Source organism: Protopterus annectens, chromosome 2.part0 (genome assembly GCF_019279795.1).
Source record: "Protopterus annectens isolate FY-2018-M chromosome 2.part0, PAN1.0, whole genome shotgun sequence".
Classification (NCBI taxonomy): Eukaryota; Metazoa; Chordata; order Ceratodontiformes; family Protopteridae; genus Protopterus; species Protopterus annectens.
The window spans coordinates 913169967-913186526 of record NC_056728.1 but is presented as its reverse complement, the minus strand read 5'-3'; the positions used below and the strand labels follow the sequence as shown (position 1 = coordinate 913186526).

General features: G+C 38.7%; 1 protein-coding gene across 2 annotated transcripts in view; it reads left to right on the top strand.

Annotated features, from left to right (window-relative positions):
* Positions 1-16560, top strand: part of ADAMTS3 (ADAM metallopeptidase with thrombospondin type 1 motif 3) — a 3677303-nt gene that overhangs the window by 388908 nt on the left and 3271835 nt on the right. For both annotated transcript variants that reach the window (XM_044061162.1, XM_044061161.1), the window contains exons 2-3: positions 397-581; positions 13898-13981. In XM_044061162.1, the coding sequence (XP_043917097.1) occupies positions 397-581; positions 13898-13981 (269 nt within the window). The remainder of the gene's footprint in view (positions 1-396; positions 582-13897; positions 13982-16560) is intronic.

Below are 16560 nucleotides of genomic sequence, written 5' to 3'. Positions count from 1 at the left end.
CAATAGAAGAGTCTTCATGGCTTCTGTTCAAGCAGCTTTATTATATACAAACACATCACTATAGAAGTTTACTGACTTTAGCTTAAGTAACCTGTATACAAACTAACTGTCATCATGCATGCTCATTCTCTCGATACTCTTTCAAAATGGCACTAGGGATTGCATGTGTATGGAATTTATACACGCACGCACAGCCTTGACATGCTTCTTAAAGATACAGCAGACATCACTTGCACTCTGATCTACATCTGCTATTGACATCTGAGGGGGAAAGTGTAAATATTTAACCTATTTTTTCTGTAGATTATCTTTGTAAGTAGCATGGAAGTTATGCTTATTTAATTGCTATATTTATTTCTGAGAGTCAATCCTAATTGCTGTATTTATCTTTGACAGATTCTAATTTACTTGGTACCATGTATGACAACATTGATCAACAGATGAATGAAACCATGAGAAGACGAAGACATGCAGGAGAAGACAATTATAATATTGAAGTGCTTCTTGGTGTCGATGACTCAGTTGTCCGGTTCCATGGGAAAGAGCATGTACAGAACTATCTGCTCACTCTTATGAACATAGTGAGTACACCAACAAGCTTGCCACGCTGTGCAAGATTAATGGAGAAAAACATATGTGCATGTAATGTTACTGGATTTACAGTTTAAAAGAGCAAGTACAGACTGCAGAGGAGAAAAAAGAAATTACTGGCATGTGTTAGCTGCAGAAAGAATAAATTATTTTAGGGAGATCTGACAAGATAGACCAGAAAGATGCAACTGATGATCATTCACTGTACTGGAAATAAATATTGTAATGGCTTATAAGCTTTATTGGATAGCTATTTACTCATCTGAATGATTCCTGTGTTACATGCTAGTTGCATGTTACTGTTTACATAAAATTAAGCCCATTCTTGTTAGTCAGCGGGACAAAGGGAGATACTGCCAGCCCGGCTATCTGGAATTTTGTGAAGAATTATATGTCATTGGTAAATACCTATTTGATTTATATAAGATGCTTGTGTTACAAATGTATTAGAACTGTATGTCATGTGTATATCAAACTGCTCATACAAAAGTGTGTCTTGAAAAGGTTTTTGCAAACTGCTTGTGCTTAAAATTTAACCACAGCATACCCTACTTGTAGAACATATTGTAACTGTTTAAATGTGTGTGTGTGTGTATATATATATATATATATATATATATATATATATATATATATATATATATATATATATATATATATATATATAGATATATGTCTAAAACTAGGGAGCTCTCTATATTGTCCTTAATGTGAAATAATTACTAGTTTTGAATGTGAAATAATGCAAGTGTTTAATGACTTCCAGCATCTGCCAAAGTTCTGAGGTCTTATGTATTTTAACAGGTAGATGCTAAATATTGCTATCTTCCAGCAGTGGGGGTTTCAACTGGGATATAGACAGATGACAAGAAATTGACATTTTGCAAGCTATCCCAGCAGTAATATTTGAGATATTAATTTGAGAGGTCTTTGAGTGTGAGACACAGCATTCTTTATTCTGACCTGAACAACCTGACAACAACTAGAAGATCCATTCACCACATCTGCCTTGGTCTTAAGTTAACTAAGGTATAGTAATTAAAGTAACTGGATCTCCAGGAAAGGTGGCGGGGTAGCTGTACTGTACAAGTCTACACTAACAATAACAATTGGCACCCAACAGCCACCCCAGTTTGGCAATGCAGAAATTCTCATCACCAAACTAATAATAAACAAAAATAAATGCAGATACATTGTCTGCATTTATATTTCACCCGGCAAGAATGATAATACTCTAGAAAATATCTTACATTGGCTAGCTTCTAACTATCCCCAGGAAACCATTGTCTTGGGGGATTTTAACATTGACTGGAACACCTTTTCCTCTGAAACTCCCTCCACCCATTTAAATCTCCACGGGTTTACTCAGATCATTGCCACCCCCACCAGATTTAGCAAAAATAAAGTCCAAGATAGTATCCTTGATTGGATACTTATTAACAGCCCCCCCCAAAAGTACAAGTCAGGTACATTACCCGATGATCTAAGTGATCACTGCCTTACCTATATTATTAGGCTCAGTGCCGGCATTCCCAACCAGCCCACCTACAAAACTATAAGAAATGTCAGGAACTTTAACCTTGACAACTTCCAAAAAGAACTCAAAGCATGTAATTGGAATGCCTTGAAATGACTCCCATTACAAGAAGCAGTTGAGTACTTCAGTACCAGATTTCTGGCTGTCCTTAACCACCATGCTCCTACCTGTACCACCCATGTAAAAGACACAGTTGCACCATGGCTATCTAAAGAAAGAAAAATCAAAATTAAACTAAGAAACAACCCCTGGGCCAGGTGGCATGTTACCAAAGCCCCTATGGACCAAGTAAGTTACCGACAGCTAAGGAATCGGACCAAAAAATCTGTCATTCTAAAATCTGTCATTCTAGACAAAAAAAAAAATCACTACACCCTCCTACAACACAAATATCAGCTAAAACCTCAAATGTTCTGGGCTGGTATTAACAATCTTCTCCACCCAGGTCGTTCCGCCACTCGTACCCCGTCAGCTGCCCTTGATAAATCCCCTGTAAAAATTGCAAACAGCTTCAACTCCTTCTTTACTGAAACTATCCAGTCTCTAGCTACCCATCTTGCTCCATTGGACACAAGCACCAGCTCTGGCACATCTAGCCCTGATCCACCCAGCACCCAACCCACCTTTACCTTTCAAACCGTACCTACCAACCTAATCCGGACCTTACTCAAAAAGCTAAAACCTACTACACTAGCTGCTGACTGCCTCCCAGCTGAATATCTTCAAAAATCAGCTGATGCCATAGCACTTTCCATTTCTGTTCTGATCAACAGATCCATCTCAAAAGTATCCATCTCAGCAATATGGAAAATATCACGTTATACCTCTCCATAAAGGAGGAAGTTCCACAGAATTATCTAACTTTAGACCTATAGCCATTCTTTCACCACTAGCTAAAATCATGGAAAGATGCATACACAAAGAAAACATGCATTTTCTTATTCAAAACGGAAAGCTCGCCGACTCTCAGCATGGCTTTAGGCCATTCCATAGTACCACAACGGCGTTTCTATCTTTCTCTAATGTCATCAATCTTCATCATAACAACAACAAACTATCTTCAGCACTCTTCCTAGATCTCTCAAAAGCGTTCGATATGGTCAACCATCAGCTACTGCACAATACCCTACAAACCATTGGTTTAGTCCAACACGCAATACAGTGGTTTCACTCCTACCTAAATGGTAGACAGCAGGCCATCTTATGGCAGAGCAAGCTGTCATCCCAACTTCCTCTAGCCCTAGGTGTCCCACAAGGGTCCATACTAGGTCCCCTTCTTTTCTCTATCTTTATCAATTATCTGCACACCACCATCCCAGGAGCCACCTGCATCCAATATGCAGATGAGTCAACGCTAATATGCTCCGCCTCCTCTCCTACACAACTTCTAACCCTAACCCAGACCACTTTCAGCATGGTAGAAACATGGCTAGCTAATCGCCGCCTGCTTCTAAATCCTAACAAAACCAATCTACTACTTTTCTCCCCAACTGTAGAATTTCTCCTCCTACCTTCAACATCAAATCTAGCAGTGACACCATTATCTCCCCTGATGACCATACAAAGCTTTTAGGTGTAATAATAGATAACCTTAAATTTGATAAACATGTCAATCACACTATTAAGTCCGTCAACAAAAAACTTGGCTCCCTGTACAGAGCCAAACCTTTCCTCACTCCCTCTAGCTAGGGTAGCTATTGCAAGATCATACCTCCTCTCTACCCTTATGTATGCCTCCCCTGTACTCACCAACCTATCCAAAACCGATCTCAACAAATTATCAGGGTGTTACAATCACATAACCAGATTCACTACTGGCACGGCTTTTAGGACCCACCATTGCCAGAACCTCAAAGCACTGAGATGGCTAGAGTATCCTACCCTTCTACAGTTCAACCAGCTTATAGTAGATCATAAAATACTCCATCAACCTGATAACCCTGCCCTCAAAAGTATTCTCACTGCTCATAGTGCCCCCAGGCCATTACGCTCAGCTGATAAACTAATGATACTGACCCAAAACTCCAACAACTCTGCAGGCAATTCTATATTTGCCAACTCCACCAGTAAAATCTGGAATCTACTCCCTAGTACCATTACCAAGGAAACCTAACTACCCCTGTTTAAGGGAGAACTCAAAAAATACTTCACATCTAATTGGCTGTGCTCTTGTTCTAAACTTGACTAACAACTTCACTAATACATGTCTTGCTACCCAACCTGCTGTTTAGACAAGTATCTATGCCTCAACATTTGAATGTCTAAGCATTGTGAATTATGAGATATGATTGTATTCTATGTTCACATTTTCTGATACGTCTCTGCCAATCAGATGCAAGTCTGCACATTGTGTATATTGATATCTGAGTGTATGCTTTGTCTATATTTTTCTAAACATGTCTGCCTGAGTTTATCACTCAGTGATGTATGTACTGTCTCTTTTTTGGTATGTGGAGCTTTTCTCTCCGGGCCTCCATTGAAAATGGGCATATATCCAGTCGAACTATCCCCGTCAACAAATGTAAAAATAAATAAATAAATACAAATTTAGCTTTTAGAATTCTGAATTACCAGGCTGTTGTAGATTTTTGAGTAAGATTTCTGCCACATTCTCCTCAAAAGATATGTCTTTTTTGAATCTTAGTATTGCTACTCTTTTTCAAGTTTCTAAACATTCGTTAGAGTGTGTGATTATGCCGACTTGTCAATTTTTTTTATCATTTTTCTTTTCTATTTTCTTTTTTTTTTTTTTTTAAGTAACTCTAGACTTGAAATATGCTTATCATGACATTACCAGTGCCATAGAGTTCAGAGGTTTCCTCAGATTTTCTGTGTCAGGGTCACTTTATCAGATGTGCCACTTTGTTATGGTACCTTGGCTTTTCACCTTCAAGGGAAGGAGAAAGCTGAGGTACCATAATAAAGTGGCGCATCTACGTGTGGCCGCCTTTCATTTTTTTTTCTTTTTTTTGGTGATTTTATTTTTGGTTTTGCATGATCACTTTATTAGATCTCTGCATTACCCTTTGGTTTTGTACAGCTACAAGTGTGTTTACAAAATATCTAACTATTAATAACGCATTGCAGAATACAAGACATTTGCTCCCTTTTTCCTCTGGTTTGGTCAATCAGTTCTTGAAAGGGGTTTTACATGTTAGAAGACCTATGAAATGGGTGGTACCTACTTGGGATCTTAAATTTGTGATGAACAAGTTAACTTTGTCTCCCTTTGAACCAGCTCATTAGGCTAGTTTACAGTTCTTGATGAGGAAGACTAAATTACTTATTGCTCTGACATCTGCAAGAAGAGTATCCGAGTTGCATGCTGATATGGTTGGCAAAACCTGTCTGGTATTCCATAGAGACAGGGCTACTTGATCAAATGAAAATCATGCCAAAATGTTTCAGAATTTACTTTAAATCAAGCCATCAGTCTTCCTGTTTTCTGTCTAGAACCTAAAAATCAGCGAGCAAAGATTCTTCATACAGTGGATGTACACAGGCAACTCTGGTATTATCTTGGCAAAGCTAAGTCCTTTAGGAAAGCTGAGCAGTTATTTATGTGCTATGATGGGATAAAGAAAGGGCAACCTGTAGCGAGAGAATTATTTCCAGATGTTTGTTCCTTGCTATTGTTTTTTGATATTCCTGCCATGAAAAATATCTTTCGGGCAGCGTTAAGGTATATTCTACTAGATCTGTATCATCTCCAGTGGCATACTGGAAAGAGGTGGACTATAGAAGCATTGTAGACATAGCTACTTGGTCCTCTGTAGATACTTCTGCAACACATTACAAGCTGGATTGCTTCTCCAGGTCCAGAACAGACTTTGCTAGGACTGCACTCCTGGACCCTTATCCTTCCTTCTCCTGGGTAGTATAAGCTATAGTAATCTACCCATATAGCTTCTGGCTACTGCAGCAGTGATACTGATTAACAAAATACAGATGTGCAAGTTGCACTTAGCACAACACTAGATTTTCAAAGTTATCACAGCCACAGTAACCTCTCCCTCCCTTTATCTCCCCTTTTTCTGTAGATAGTCATGTTCTTTGATAAAGTCATGTTAATAATTTTCCTGTGATTTTCAGAACAGTAGGCTGTCTTCCTTTGTTTGTGTTTGGGGGGAGAAGAAAGTACTAAGTATTTTTTGGTGCTCAGGTTGCTGTTCTCTCCATTTTGAGCTTGTGCCACAGTAGCCTTCGGTGTGTGTGTGTATGTGGAGCGGCTGGAGCCAGAGATCTTAGGAGACTGGCTGGCCATTATATTTTGGGCAGCAGTGATGACTTTCTACATCTGCTGAAATGGTAAGTGTAACATAGATAACTGTAGTATTCCATCAGAATTGGTCATACTGACATGATATTTACCAGCTGAATATGATACAGAAATGAAACAAAATGACCATTAAATCCTGAATTCTGTTGGAGGGTGGTTTGTTTAGTGGTTATTCTTTGCCTCATAAGGACAAGGTAAAGGGTTTGATTTTGACCTCAGATTCTTGGTTAGGCTTAAAATGACCCTTAAGGGCAGTTAGCTTAGTGTTCATCTATGAACCTAAAATTATCAAAGCAGTCAGTTCCAAATAAAGTAACAATTTCAAAACTGATAGAAGTACAGAGAATAAATATAAACAGAGAACAATATAGAAGAAGCTCTGAAATAGATTGACCTAAACCTTCATCTTCAATTGGCAAAATTTTTATTTCACAGGTTCATAGGAGATTACTAGTCTAATGGCTTAAGAGCCCTTACAAGCCTAGCCAGTATAACCCAATTTTACCCAATGTATGTCCCCTAGGGGCAAGAGGATCGCATGGATTTGTGCCTATGCGTTGAGTATCTTATGGCTTGCCCCTGTCCATAAGGGACATAGGTACTCTCCCAGGTGTGAATTAAATCCCCCTTCCATTGATCTAAATTCCATTTAAAGAATGCCAGAGAAGACCTCTGCTTAATGTGAATAGGAAGCCTGTTACAAAAAGAAGAAATCTCTGAGACACACAGCTGTCTCTTCAGCATGTTTTGTTTGAGTCACTGACTAAGTTTAGATCCCTATGTTGGGTGACCCTCATTCTGTTTGACTTGCAGATGTGTGTCAGCTCTGTCAGGGCAGGATTTTTGAGAGCCTTATTAGTCAGGTATAGGTCAGCCCTTAGTAGACAGGAGAAGACAGAGTAAAGAGATAGGGCTTTTAGTCTGTCCTCATAAGACATGTTGTTTACAACCTGTATTTTCTTTCAGGAACCTCTGAGGTCACACCTAGTCAAGTACATGACAGATGGCACATTGTACTCATTTATTAGTCTAGTGAGGGATGATTACAGTGGGACTGTAATTTCCTTGGATCTGGATGCCATACATTTACTTTTAAGTTGTTCCACACAGAAGGACTTCCTCATCACTGTGGATACATAGCAGTCTGTGGACACAGGGCAGTCAAAGTTCAGGTCACTATCTATCTATCTATCTATCTATCTATCTATCTATCTATCCAGCTAGATCTCTCACCTCGGAGTCTACTCTTAGGATTGTGTAGTTTATGTAATTTGTAGGGGTATTTGACTTCCCAAAGGGTATGATGATGCATTTTTTTCACATTTAGTTTTAGGTCATGGTTCTGGCAGCAATCATTTGTCTGAGCTAGACTCTCTTAAAGGATATTTACATCTCTAGTGGATTCAATGACTGACCCAACTTGCAGTCATCTGCAAACTTTGTCATTCGGAGGCCTTCCACATTAGCAGAGATGTATATTCCAAACAGTAGTGGCCCCAGCACTGAGCCCTGTGGCACACCACTAATAACTGCCCTCTTGCTGGATCTGGATCCACCCACTTAAGTCACATGTATCCTCTCTGTGAGCCAATTGGCTATACATCTGGTAACATATGGATTTATGCCCAGTTTTGTGAGGTTATATACAATACCTGAGTGGGGAATTGTGTTAAATGCCTTAGCCAGGTCAAGGCAGCTGGTTTGTCCCGTTTTACTCTCATCCTTGGCCGTAGTGACTTTCTTAAAAAAATACACCAGATTCAGTTTCAGATTTCGAGGTTTCCAGTGTCATAATTTATCAGATGCATGGTTATTCTTTCCATAGCGTTATATATAAGACTAGTCAAACTTATGGGTCTGTAATTTCCAAGGCCAGTAGATTATCCCTTTTTATGCAGAGGGATGACTGTTGCTGTCCTCCACTCTATCAAGACAAAGCCAGTCCTAAGGCAGTGGTTAATTAGAAATCCTAATGGACCTGATAAGTCCTGATTTAAGCTGTTTAAGAGGCAAGCTGGTATATCAGCAGGCCCCATCGAAGCCAGGTTTTTAGTTTTAGCGAGCACAGTGACAACCTGTTTGGTGATGGAGTGGTGGAGGGTATTTTGGGGGGACACCTAGCAGGCGGTGAGCAGGTGAAGTTTGCATTGAATTTGTCAGCCAGTTTATTTCCTATGTCTTATGCCTGAGTATAGCTGATGCCATCTAAAAGTAGTTGTGCACATTGTTGGGTGTTGCCCTTAAGATTGCTGACATACTTGAAGAACATGCCTGTGGTTATCATTAGCTTTGGAGAAAATGTTTACCTCAAAGTCTGCTTTCAGAGACATGACCAGTTCCCTGATTTGATTGTTTAGACTAATGATGGACTGTTTGGCTTTGTTGTGCATATTTCTTCTTTGCAGTAGGATTTTTTTCATTTCTTGCACAACCTATTGATACCAGGAGGTCCACCAGGATGCCTTGTTTTTGCTGAATGACCTGGGTTTATTTTGGTCTGGTACTCCTGTTTCTGTGCAGTTGTTTATATGGTTATAAGGGCTTTTGTGTATGCCTCTACATAGATTTCTGTGTTTTGTGAATTTGGGGGGAGCTTGGAAGTTTTTGGGGTTAGGTGGGACTAGTTTTACCTTTATTTCAAGGGAGAATGCTTTGTGATCTGATCTTACCAGTGAGGACGTCACACTGTGGTGGTGGTGGTGGGGTGCAACACCATCCCATGTCTTTGAGTACCAGATCTACAATATTTGTTACCCTAGTGGGAGTGTAGACTAGCTGCTCCAGGGCATTTGAATGTACAAAGTCAAGATGTCTTTGGGGCCTGCATGTTAGTTGTCATGTATGCCTCCCAGTTAATGAAGTGGTAGTTAAAAATCACCCATGAATATGCATTGGGCTGGATGGTGAGTGATTCTAATAACGTTAGGTATGCTGTATGTGTTTCCTGGTTCATGGGGGGAGACCAGTAGCTAGCAAGAACACGGTAATGGATTTTTCCCATTGCTAGTTAGACATGGAGTACTACAAAAGCATGTCATATTGTTTGACCAGCCTTGAGGTGTGCTTATCCTTTATGTAGAAAGATGCACCTCCTCCTTTTGCTCTTTCATGTTTAAGTGGGTGGTCAGAATATATGAAAGGCATTACAGGCATGCACTACTGGAGTGCTTTCTGTGGCTTTGTACCATGTTTCGGTAACTACAATGACATCAGCATTCTCCAGGGTGAGGAGACCTTCCAGGGATTGTATTTTCTTTTTCTCTTAGCTTTGCGCGGTAATACCTTTAGCTTGTTCTGAATAGCTTTTGTAATATTGGAAGGTTTGTCTGTTTGGCAATACCTAAAATAACACTATAGAGGTGGATAATGTTTTGGCCAATATCTGAAAGCCTAGAGGTGACAGGTGGAGAACATCCCTAGCAAAGCAGCGTGGCTTACAAACCATGTCCTCGGAGGCTGACAAGTATTGAACCCTTTTGGAATGACACCATTAGCTAAGCCAATTGTTAGTCAATAATTTTCTGCAGGTATTGTGGCTTCATCCTTGGAGACAGTAGAATGCTGCACAGGGCTAAGCTCATACCTGCCTGTGAAACACAGAGAGCTCAATCACGTGTCTCTCCATATAGTCCAAGGAGGTGCATCTTAGGCCATTTAAATCCATATGAACTATGACAGAGTCATACTGGTACTTAGGGTAAGTGATCTGAGTGCTTGCATGATCTGGCAGTTTCTAGCCCCTGTCAGGAAACTAACTGTAACCTTCCCTTTATCCAGCCTCATAAGAGGTATGTGTCTCTCACAATGGAGTTTCCTATGACCATATTATGGGTTGTGGAATGTTTCACCTTATGAGCTTGGTAGTTGTGAGACAGTTAGATGTAGCTTTGTGTTGTGATGGGAATTGTCTTGTTCATCTGCATGTGCAGTTTCTTAGGACTGCACCTGAGAAGACTTTGAGGTTTGGGTAAGTTACATGTGAGCATATGTTGGGTGTGTGTGTGTGGTCATTTGCGGGTGTGGTGAGTGATGTGTGTAAGTCACAAACAAACTGCTTTTTGTGTCTGTGTGTGAGAGTCTAGCCTCCAGTGTCAGTGTGTAACTACTATATATCTCACATACTGTATTTGTCTGTTCGAGAATTAAGTCGTTGTCAGTGTACATAAGGCAACTGTTACACTGACTCAGGATGTCCATGTCCACCAAGCTGGATGCACAGATAGCAGGAAAGTGTCCATCCATGGTTGCAGATCATAAGGTCCTAATGTGTACTTGAAAGGTAGGAGTGAAGGGTGTTTGTAACCAGATGATGGAAAGGTGCTTACTTAATGAAGTCTGCAGGTAACCTAACCAGTGATGCTACCCACCATCAAACCAGGTGCTGTCTGAGCAGCAATAGTCCCGAGTGCTATAATAAGGTAAAGTAGACCTAAAAAGTCCTAACTAAATGCATAAATGCTGCTCAGTGCGCCAACTAGTTGCCCTGTGAGTAACACAGGCTTGAGGTAAAGTTCCAATGTGTTTTTTTTATGGGGAAATTTCAATTTTGGTGATTGCATGTATACACAGCACCAGGAATTGCTGCTTGGCAAAGAGCAGTTTCTTGCAAATGCAAGACTTCTATATAATCAGGAAAAAAGCAAGTTTTACGCTAATTATGTCATATGACTAATCAGGTAAGCACATAATGAGTTTTGTAGCAGAAATTCTCAGCTCAGATAGGGAAATCAGCCCTCTCCTTGCCACAAAAGTGGAGACTTTGACCCTGTTATTGTAAAATGACTGGTTTGGAGACCAGGTTTTATGAAATCTCAAACAGATGCCTAATACTAAGAAACACTAGATGCAATATATTTCAGTGCAGAATAGCAGTCATTATATCTGTTTGAAAATGCAGCTTTAAATTTTAACGAAGTACAAAAAACAATAAATAGCAGTTCAAACTTTCACAGTATAATGAAAATAAGCAACTTTTCCCAGATGTTTGCATCTGTACAGGGCACTGGCACAGGGAGCTCTGTGAAAATGTGCCAAATTTGTACCAGGATTGAAAATTCAGAAAACTGACTAGTTGAGCCCTCTGGCCAATAAAACACTACACTTAAGAGCCCTTTTTTGTGTTTCCCAACTCAGACCAAGTATACACCTACTGCCCCTAGATGAATAATGCCAGTCCTCCCAATGTAAAAGCAGAGTAAGATTATCCAGAATGAAATGCTACCACAAACGAGCTTAACTTAATGAAAGGCAGTAAGTAATCCAAGGTAACAGCAGTTCACTTTAAACAGGTTATAAAAGCATGAGTATTCATTAAAAGTGTTTCACTTTGTAGAAATGAGCCAGGAGCCACTCCATTTTGCAGAATTTATGAAGGCACTAAAAACAAGGTAAGATGATAAATAAGCCCACCAGACAGTAAAACAACTACATGCAGGATTCTCCAGTGCATTTCCCCAACCTGTTAGATCAGGCTACCACCCACTGCCACTAGAGGGAATATCCACTGTTCTCTTATCAAACAGCTAACTACATAATGAATTCAGAGCAAGTAAATCAGTAGAACAGACAATGAGAGGCAAAATTCACTTTTTTTGAAGTGAAGAAAGGCCAATAAATCAAAATATAAACAGCAGTGTAAAAAGTAAGGTTGCCACCTTTCTATGTGGTGAAAACTGGACCAAAGCCACACCCCCTTATGTTTCCTCCCGCCCTGCCTCTCTTGGCCTATTTTCCAGCCCACCCCACCCCACCCACTCTCCCACCCATGTTATGATGAACATGCTTACATCATCTCAAGGTGGAATGCCTTCTGTTGCCTTTTCTCCTTTGTTTTAACAAGTTCAAGTTTTAAATGCTTCGCTAAAGCGATGTGTTTCAATTGAAAAGTGTTCTTCCACGGCTGCCTTTTTTTTTTAACAAACTCTCGCATTCTGTTTGTGTAGATAAACAAAATACCGGAGTTTGTATAGTGCTTTCCGGACTACCTGAACAACATTCTGATTTCTGGGTAGTATTGAAAAATATTGAATAAGTGACAACACAAGTAGAAAGGGAGGAGCTTATTAAGCTCAACTTAAAGTAAGGGGGGGAGCTTAAAATCACCAAATTTAAAAAGCGGATCAAGGAATGGGAAGGAGGTTGGGAAAAATAAGCAGCAGGGAGTTGCCAACAGTGCTTATTGTGTTTTGCAGGCCTTGAGTGTTATCGTGGATGTCCATAAAAGACAAAGACAGAAATTCTGTGTGTATCACTCAAAAAACAAATTAACCAATGAAACAAAAACGTGAAATGCGCATCCTAGATAATTTGTGTCTGACACAAAACAAAAACCTTTGAATTAAATACTTAACTGGAATCTTGTTGGAAGCTTTAGGGTTTAGAGTTGTTGGCTTCTTTGAAGCTACTTACAAGTGTTTAAGAATTTGGTAGTTTTTAGTTTCTGTTATCTTGCAATCCAGATACTGAGATCTTGATGAATAGTTCAGTGAATGATAGTTTACTTTTGTGTAGATTGGAAACAAAAGGTCATATTATCTAAGTCAATTATGCGTTTGAAGTGAGCTAGGCCTAGTATCTTTCATCTTTGTGTTTGTTTTATGTAAGAAGGGAGCTATGCTCAAAAAAAAAAACTTTGCATCAACTACAGCAGTAACATATGCAGACATATCATTCTGGTCCTTCAAAGAGAGCAACTTTGCCCTAATCTTAATTAAGCAAAATGGCCCCATGCCATCTTTAGTAATGGGTGCTACCCTAATGCTGCCCCTTCTCCCAACCCTAACCCTTAACAATATTAAAACCTCCCTGTAGCACTACCACAATTCAGACAAATTTAAGGGTAGTGTTACAGGGATTGTTTAGTGTTAATGTTGGGAAAGGAAATTGTTTGCCTCTCTCAATATTCTTGTTTTCAGGTTTTATATTTGCTATTGTGAATGACCAAACTTATTTTGTTGGTGTTTTAAATCGACATTATGGCATATATATATATATATATATATATATATATATATATATATATATATATATATATACATATATACATATGTGTGTGTGTGTGTGTGTATACATATAAATGTATGTATATACATTTCTTCTAAAACGTAGACTAAACTGTACTTATTTTTTGTGTGTTAAGTTTTTTCTGGAAGGTATACATAGCTATAAAAACTTGTAAATTATGAATACACGGTGATGCTCATAAAAAACTTTGCCCCTAAAAATATATTTTTAATTGCAGGAATTTGCTATGCCTTTTGATAATATATTTGCCTTTTTTGAACCTATGGTTTGGAATGTGATAACGAAATAAAATGTACTTAAGAAATGGAAAATAGTTTTACTTTACCAAAGTTGCGCAGTGACCTTTTTCTGAAAGCACTTGTTTTGCTTATGTGCTTCACCTCATTCTTTGTAGGAATGTAAAGGCTTGTATTTCCAGTTCAAATGACTGTTTCTAATCTTGGCCTTTTTATAAATTCTTATCTTAGGTTAATGAAATTTATCATGATGAGTCTTTGGGTGTTCATATAAATGTCATCCTAGTACGAATGGTTATGCTAGGCTATGCAAAGGTAAGCAAGTATTTTAAACAGCCCAATTTTCTTTGGTTTGTTGTCTAATTTTACACTATGGCGAAAGGGTGTAATTTGTTTAGTATGTTAAACTAGTTGTGATGTTGAAAGCATTCCACCAACATAAAAATGAGTAAGTTATAAATCCTTAAATTTCCTGAATCAGCTGTTATGATTTTTAAAGCATTTTATAGTCTCTAGGAGTGTATATTAAACAACCAAAAATGTGTTATTTTAATTTTTAACTTAACCTGAAAGCATAATAGCTCGAGTGAAAACCTGATCAAGCTCTTCTGACTGATTTTGGCAGACACCATGGAAGCTTTGTAGAGTCACTCTTGCTAATACTGTGAAGATATCTTATGGTTTCCAACCAAGGAACTGACCTAAAATTGAAAATACCTGTATAAGATTTGCAATCCCATGCAAAAAAAGATATTTGAAATCCAATTTTAAATTAATAACTAAACTTAATTAATAAGCTAAGCTCAGTCTGTTTCCCAAAGCTTTCTGCTAAATAAATCAGAAAGTGGTGATGTCTCTTGTTTTAACATTCAGAGACTAAATTGCTATACCACTCTTAAGTCTAAAGATCATTGAAGTGATCCCATCTTTTTCCTTATGCTTTGCAGTAGCTGGCAATGGTGTACGTCTCTCTGAGAAGATTTTTTTAAAATGGTCTCCACTCTTTGCCAACTTAAAAACATGACGATTGCCTTACCCTTATTTAAATCCACTGGGGGTTGATTGATTTCCTTTTCTTATTGTTTACGCTTCACTAGTTATTAATCCATGGTTTATTACAATTTGGATTAATCACTGAGATCAATTTCTTAGACATATCTAGTGTCACTACTTACAAATCATGTGCTATATATGTATTTGGTTTTGTTTACTGGGAAAGTCCGACTGGGTTACATTGCCCATTTTTGGCAAAGGCCCTGGAAGAAAAATTCCAAGAAATAGAAAATGTGCATTAAATAATGAAATTCATTGAAATGGATTTAATGTTTACTATCATACAAAACTGTAGGTAATGAAATTTATTGAAATGGAATAAACTGGATTACATCAAATATCTTCCCTTGGCCTCTCTCACTTGTCTCAGTTGTCTAAATAACTACTTGTCTGGGAAACGACAGCCTGTTAAATGGCTTTGCACCTATCCTATCCTATTTTCTACCATTTACCATAGGTATACCACAAGGCTGTATTAGTCCCCTTTTGTTATGTTCACCAATGTACTTTGCACTTCATCGCAAAATTCCTCTTTCATACAATACACAGATAATTCTGCACTTGTATGCTTCAATAGCCCAAATCATCTTCAAGAAATAATGTAAGGAGCTTTTTAACTCCATTGAAAACTGGCTCCAACATATGCTCAACCCTTAAAAAAAAAAAAAAAAACTAAGCTGCTTCTGTTTTTCCCTAACTCACATAGCCAAGACAAATCTAACTTCACCTCCCTAAAAACACAGGCAAAAAATAGTTTGCCATAGCAAACTGCTCATGGCCATAGATGACATCCTGTAATTTAACTTGCATATTGTAAATACTATTTAAAAAATCTGCAAAAGTTAGGAATGCTTTACAAAACTAAATACTTCCTTACAACTACTACTAAAGCAACCCTAGCTACCATGACTTTTGTATGGGGCACCCATCTTTACAACCATTCAAATCTCTGTAAAAACTAAACTAGAGTTATGTTGCAACAAGATTGTACCTTTTGCATTGAACCAGCATAACTAGAACCTTCACTGTGCTGTGCTGCAAAAACTAAACTAGTTAATTACCTCACCATCTTACAAAACACTGAGTTAGTCATAGCTCATAAAATAATGCACAATCGTCCTTCCTGTCCAGCTTTCAGTACTGCTGTCCTAAATGTAATCCCATATTGTCCCTTAAGATCAAATTATAAACAAAACCCCTTAACATTCATAGGTAGGTACTAGGCTGTTGGCCTTAGGGCCTATATAAGCCTAGCCAGAAAGGTACACTGGCTTTTGCCACCCAAGAAAATTATTTTCCTGTGCCCTTGTTGAGCAGAGCCACAGAGGTGATCCCCGGGGTGAATTTCCTATTTCCCATCCAATCATCAAGATTTTTCTTGGAGTGCTAATGTGGAGCTTTGTTTGATATAGATAGGAAGTTTGTTCTAGAGTATGGGAAGTCTCTGGGACTGGAATCTATCCCTCCAGAATGTTCTGTTTATTGTGGTGACAAGGATTAGGTCCCTAGAGCATATAGCACAGAGGGATTGGGATTTCTTTAAGTGAGGCTTGTCCATTAGCTCTGGGTTTGACATAGCTTTGTATGTTAGGTAGAGATCGCCACTGAGTAGGCAATATGCGACGGAGTAAAGCTGGAGTTTTTTGAGACAGTCTGCGAAGGGCATCTGTTTAAGGCTGGTAATCCTCCTTGTGAGGTATTTCTGCTGCCTTTCCAGTTGTTGTAGATGTTTTGTGAGGTACATACCAAAAGGGGAATTGTACTCTGTAATGGGTCTAATGAGCGACGAGTAGAGGGGAACAATGACCTCTTTTTTCCTGGATAAGAAACCTTTTGTGATG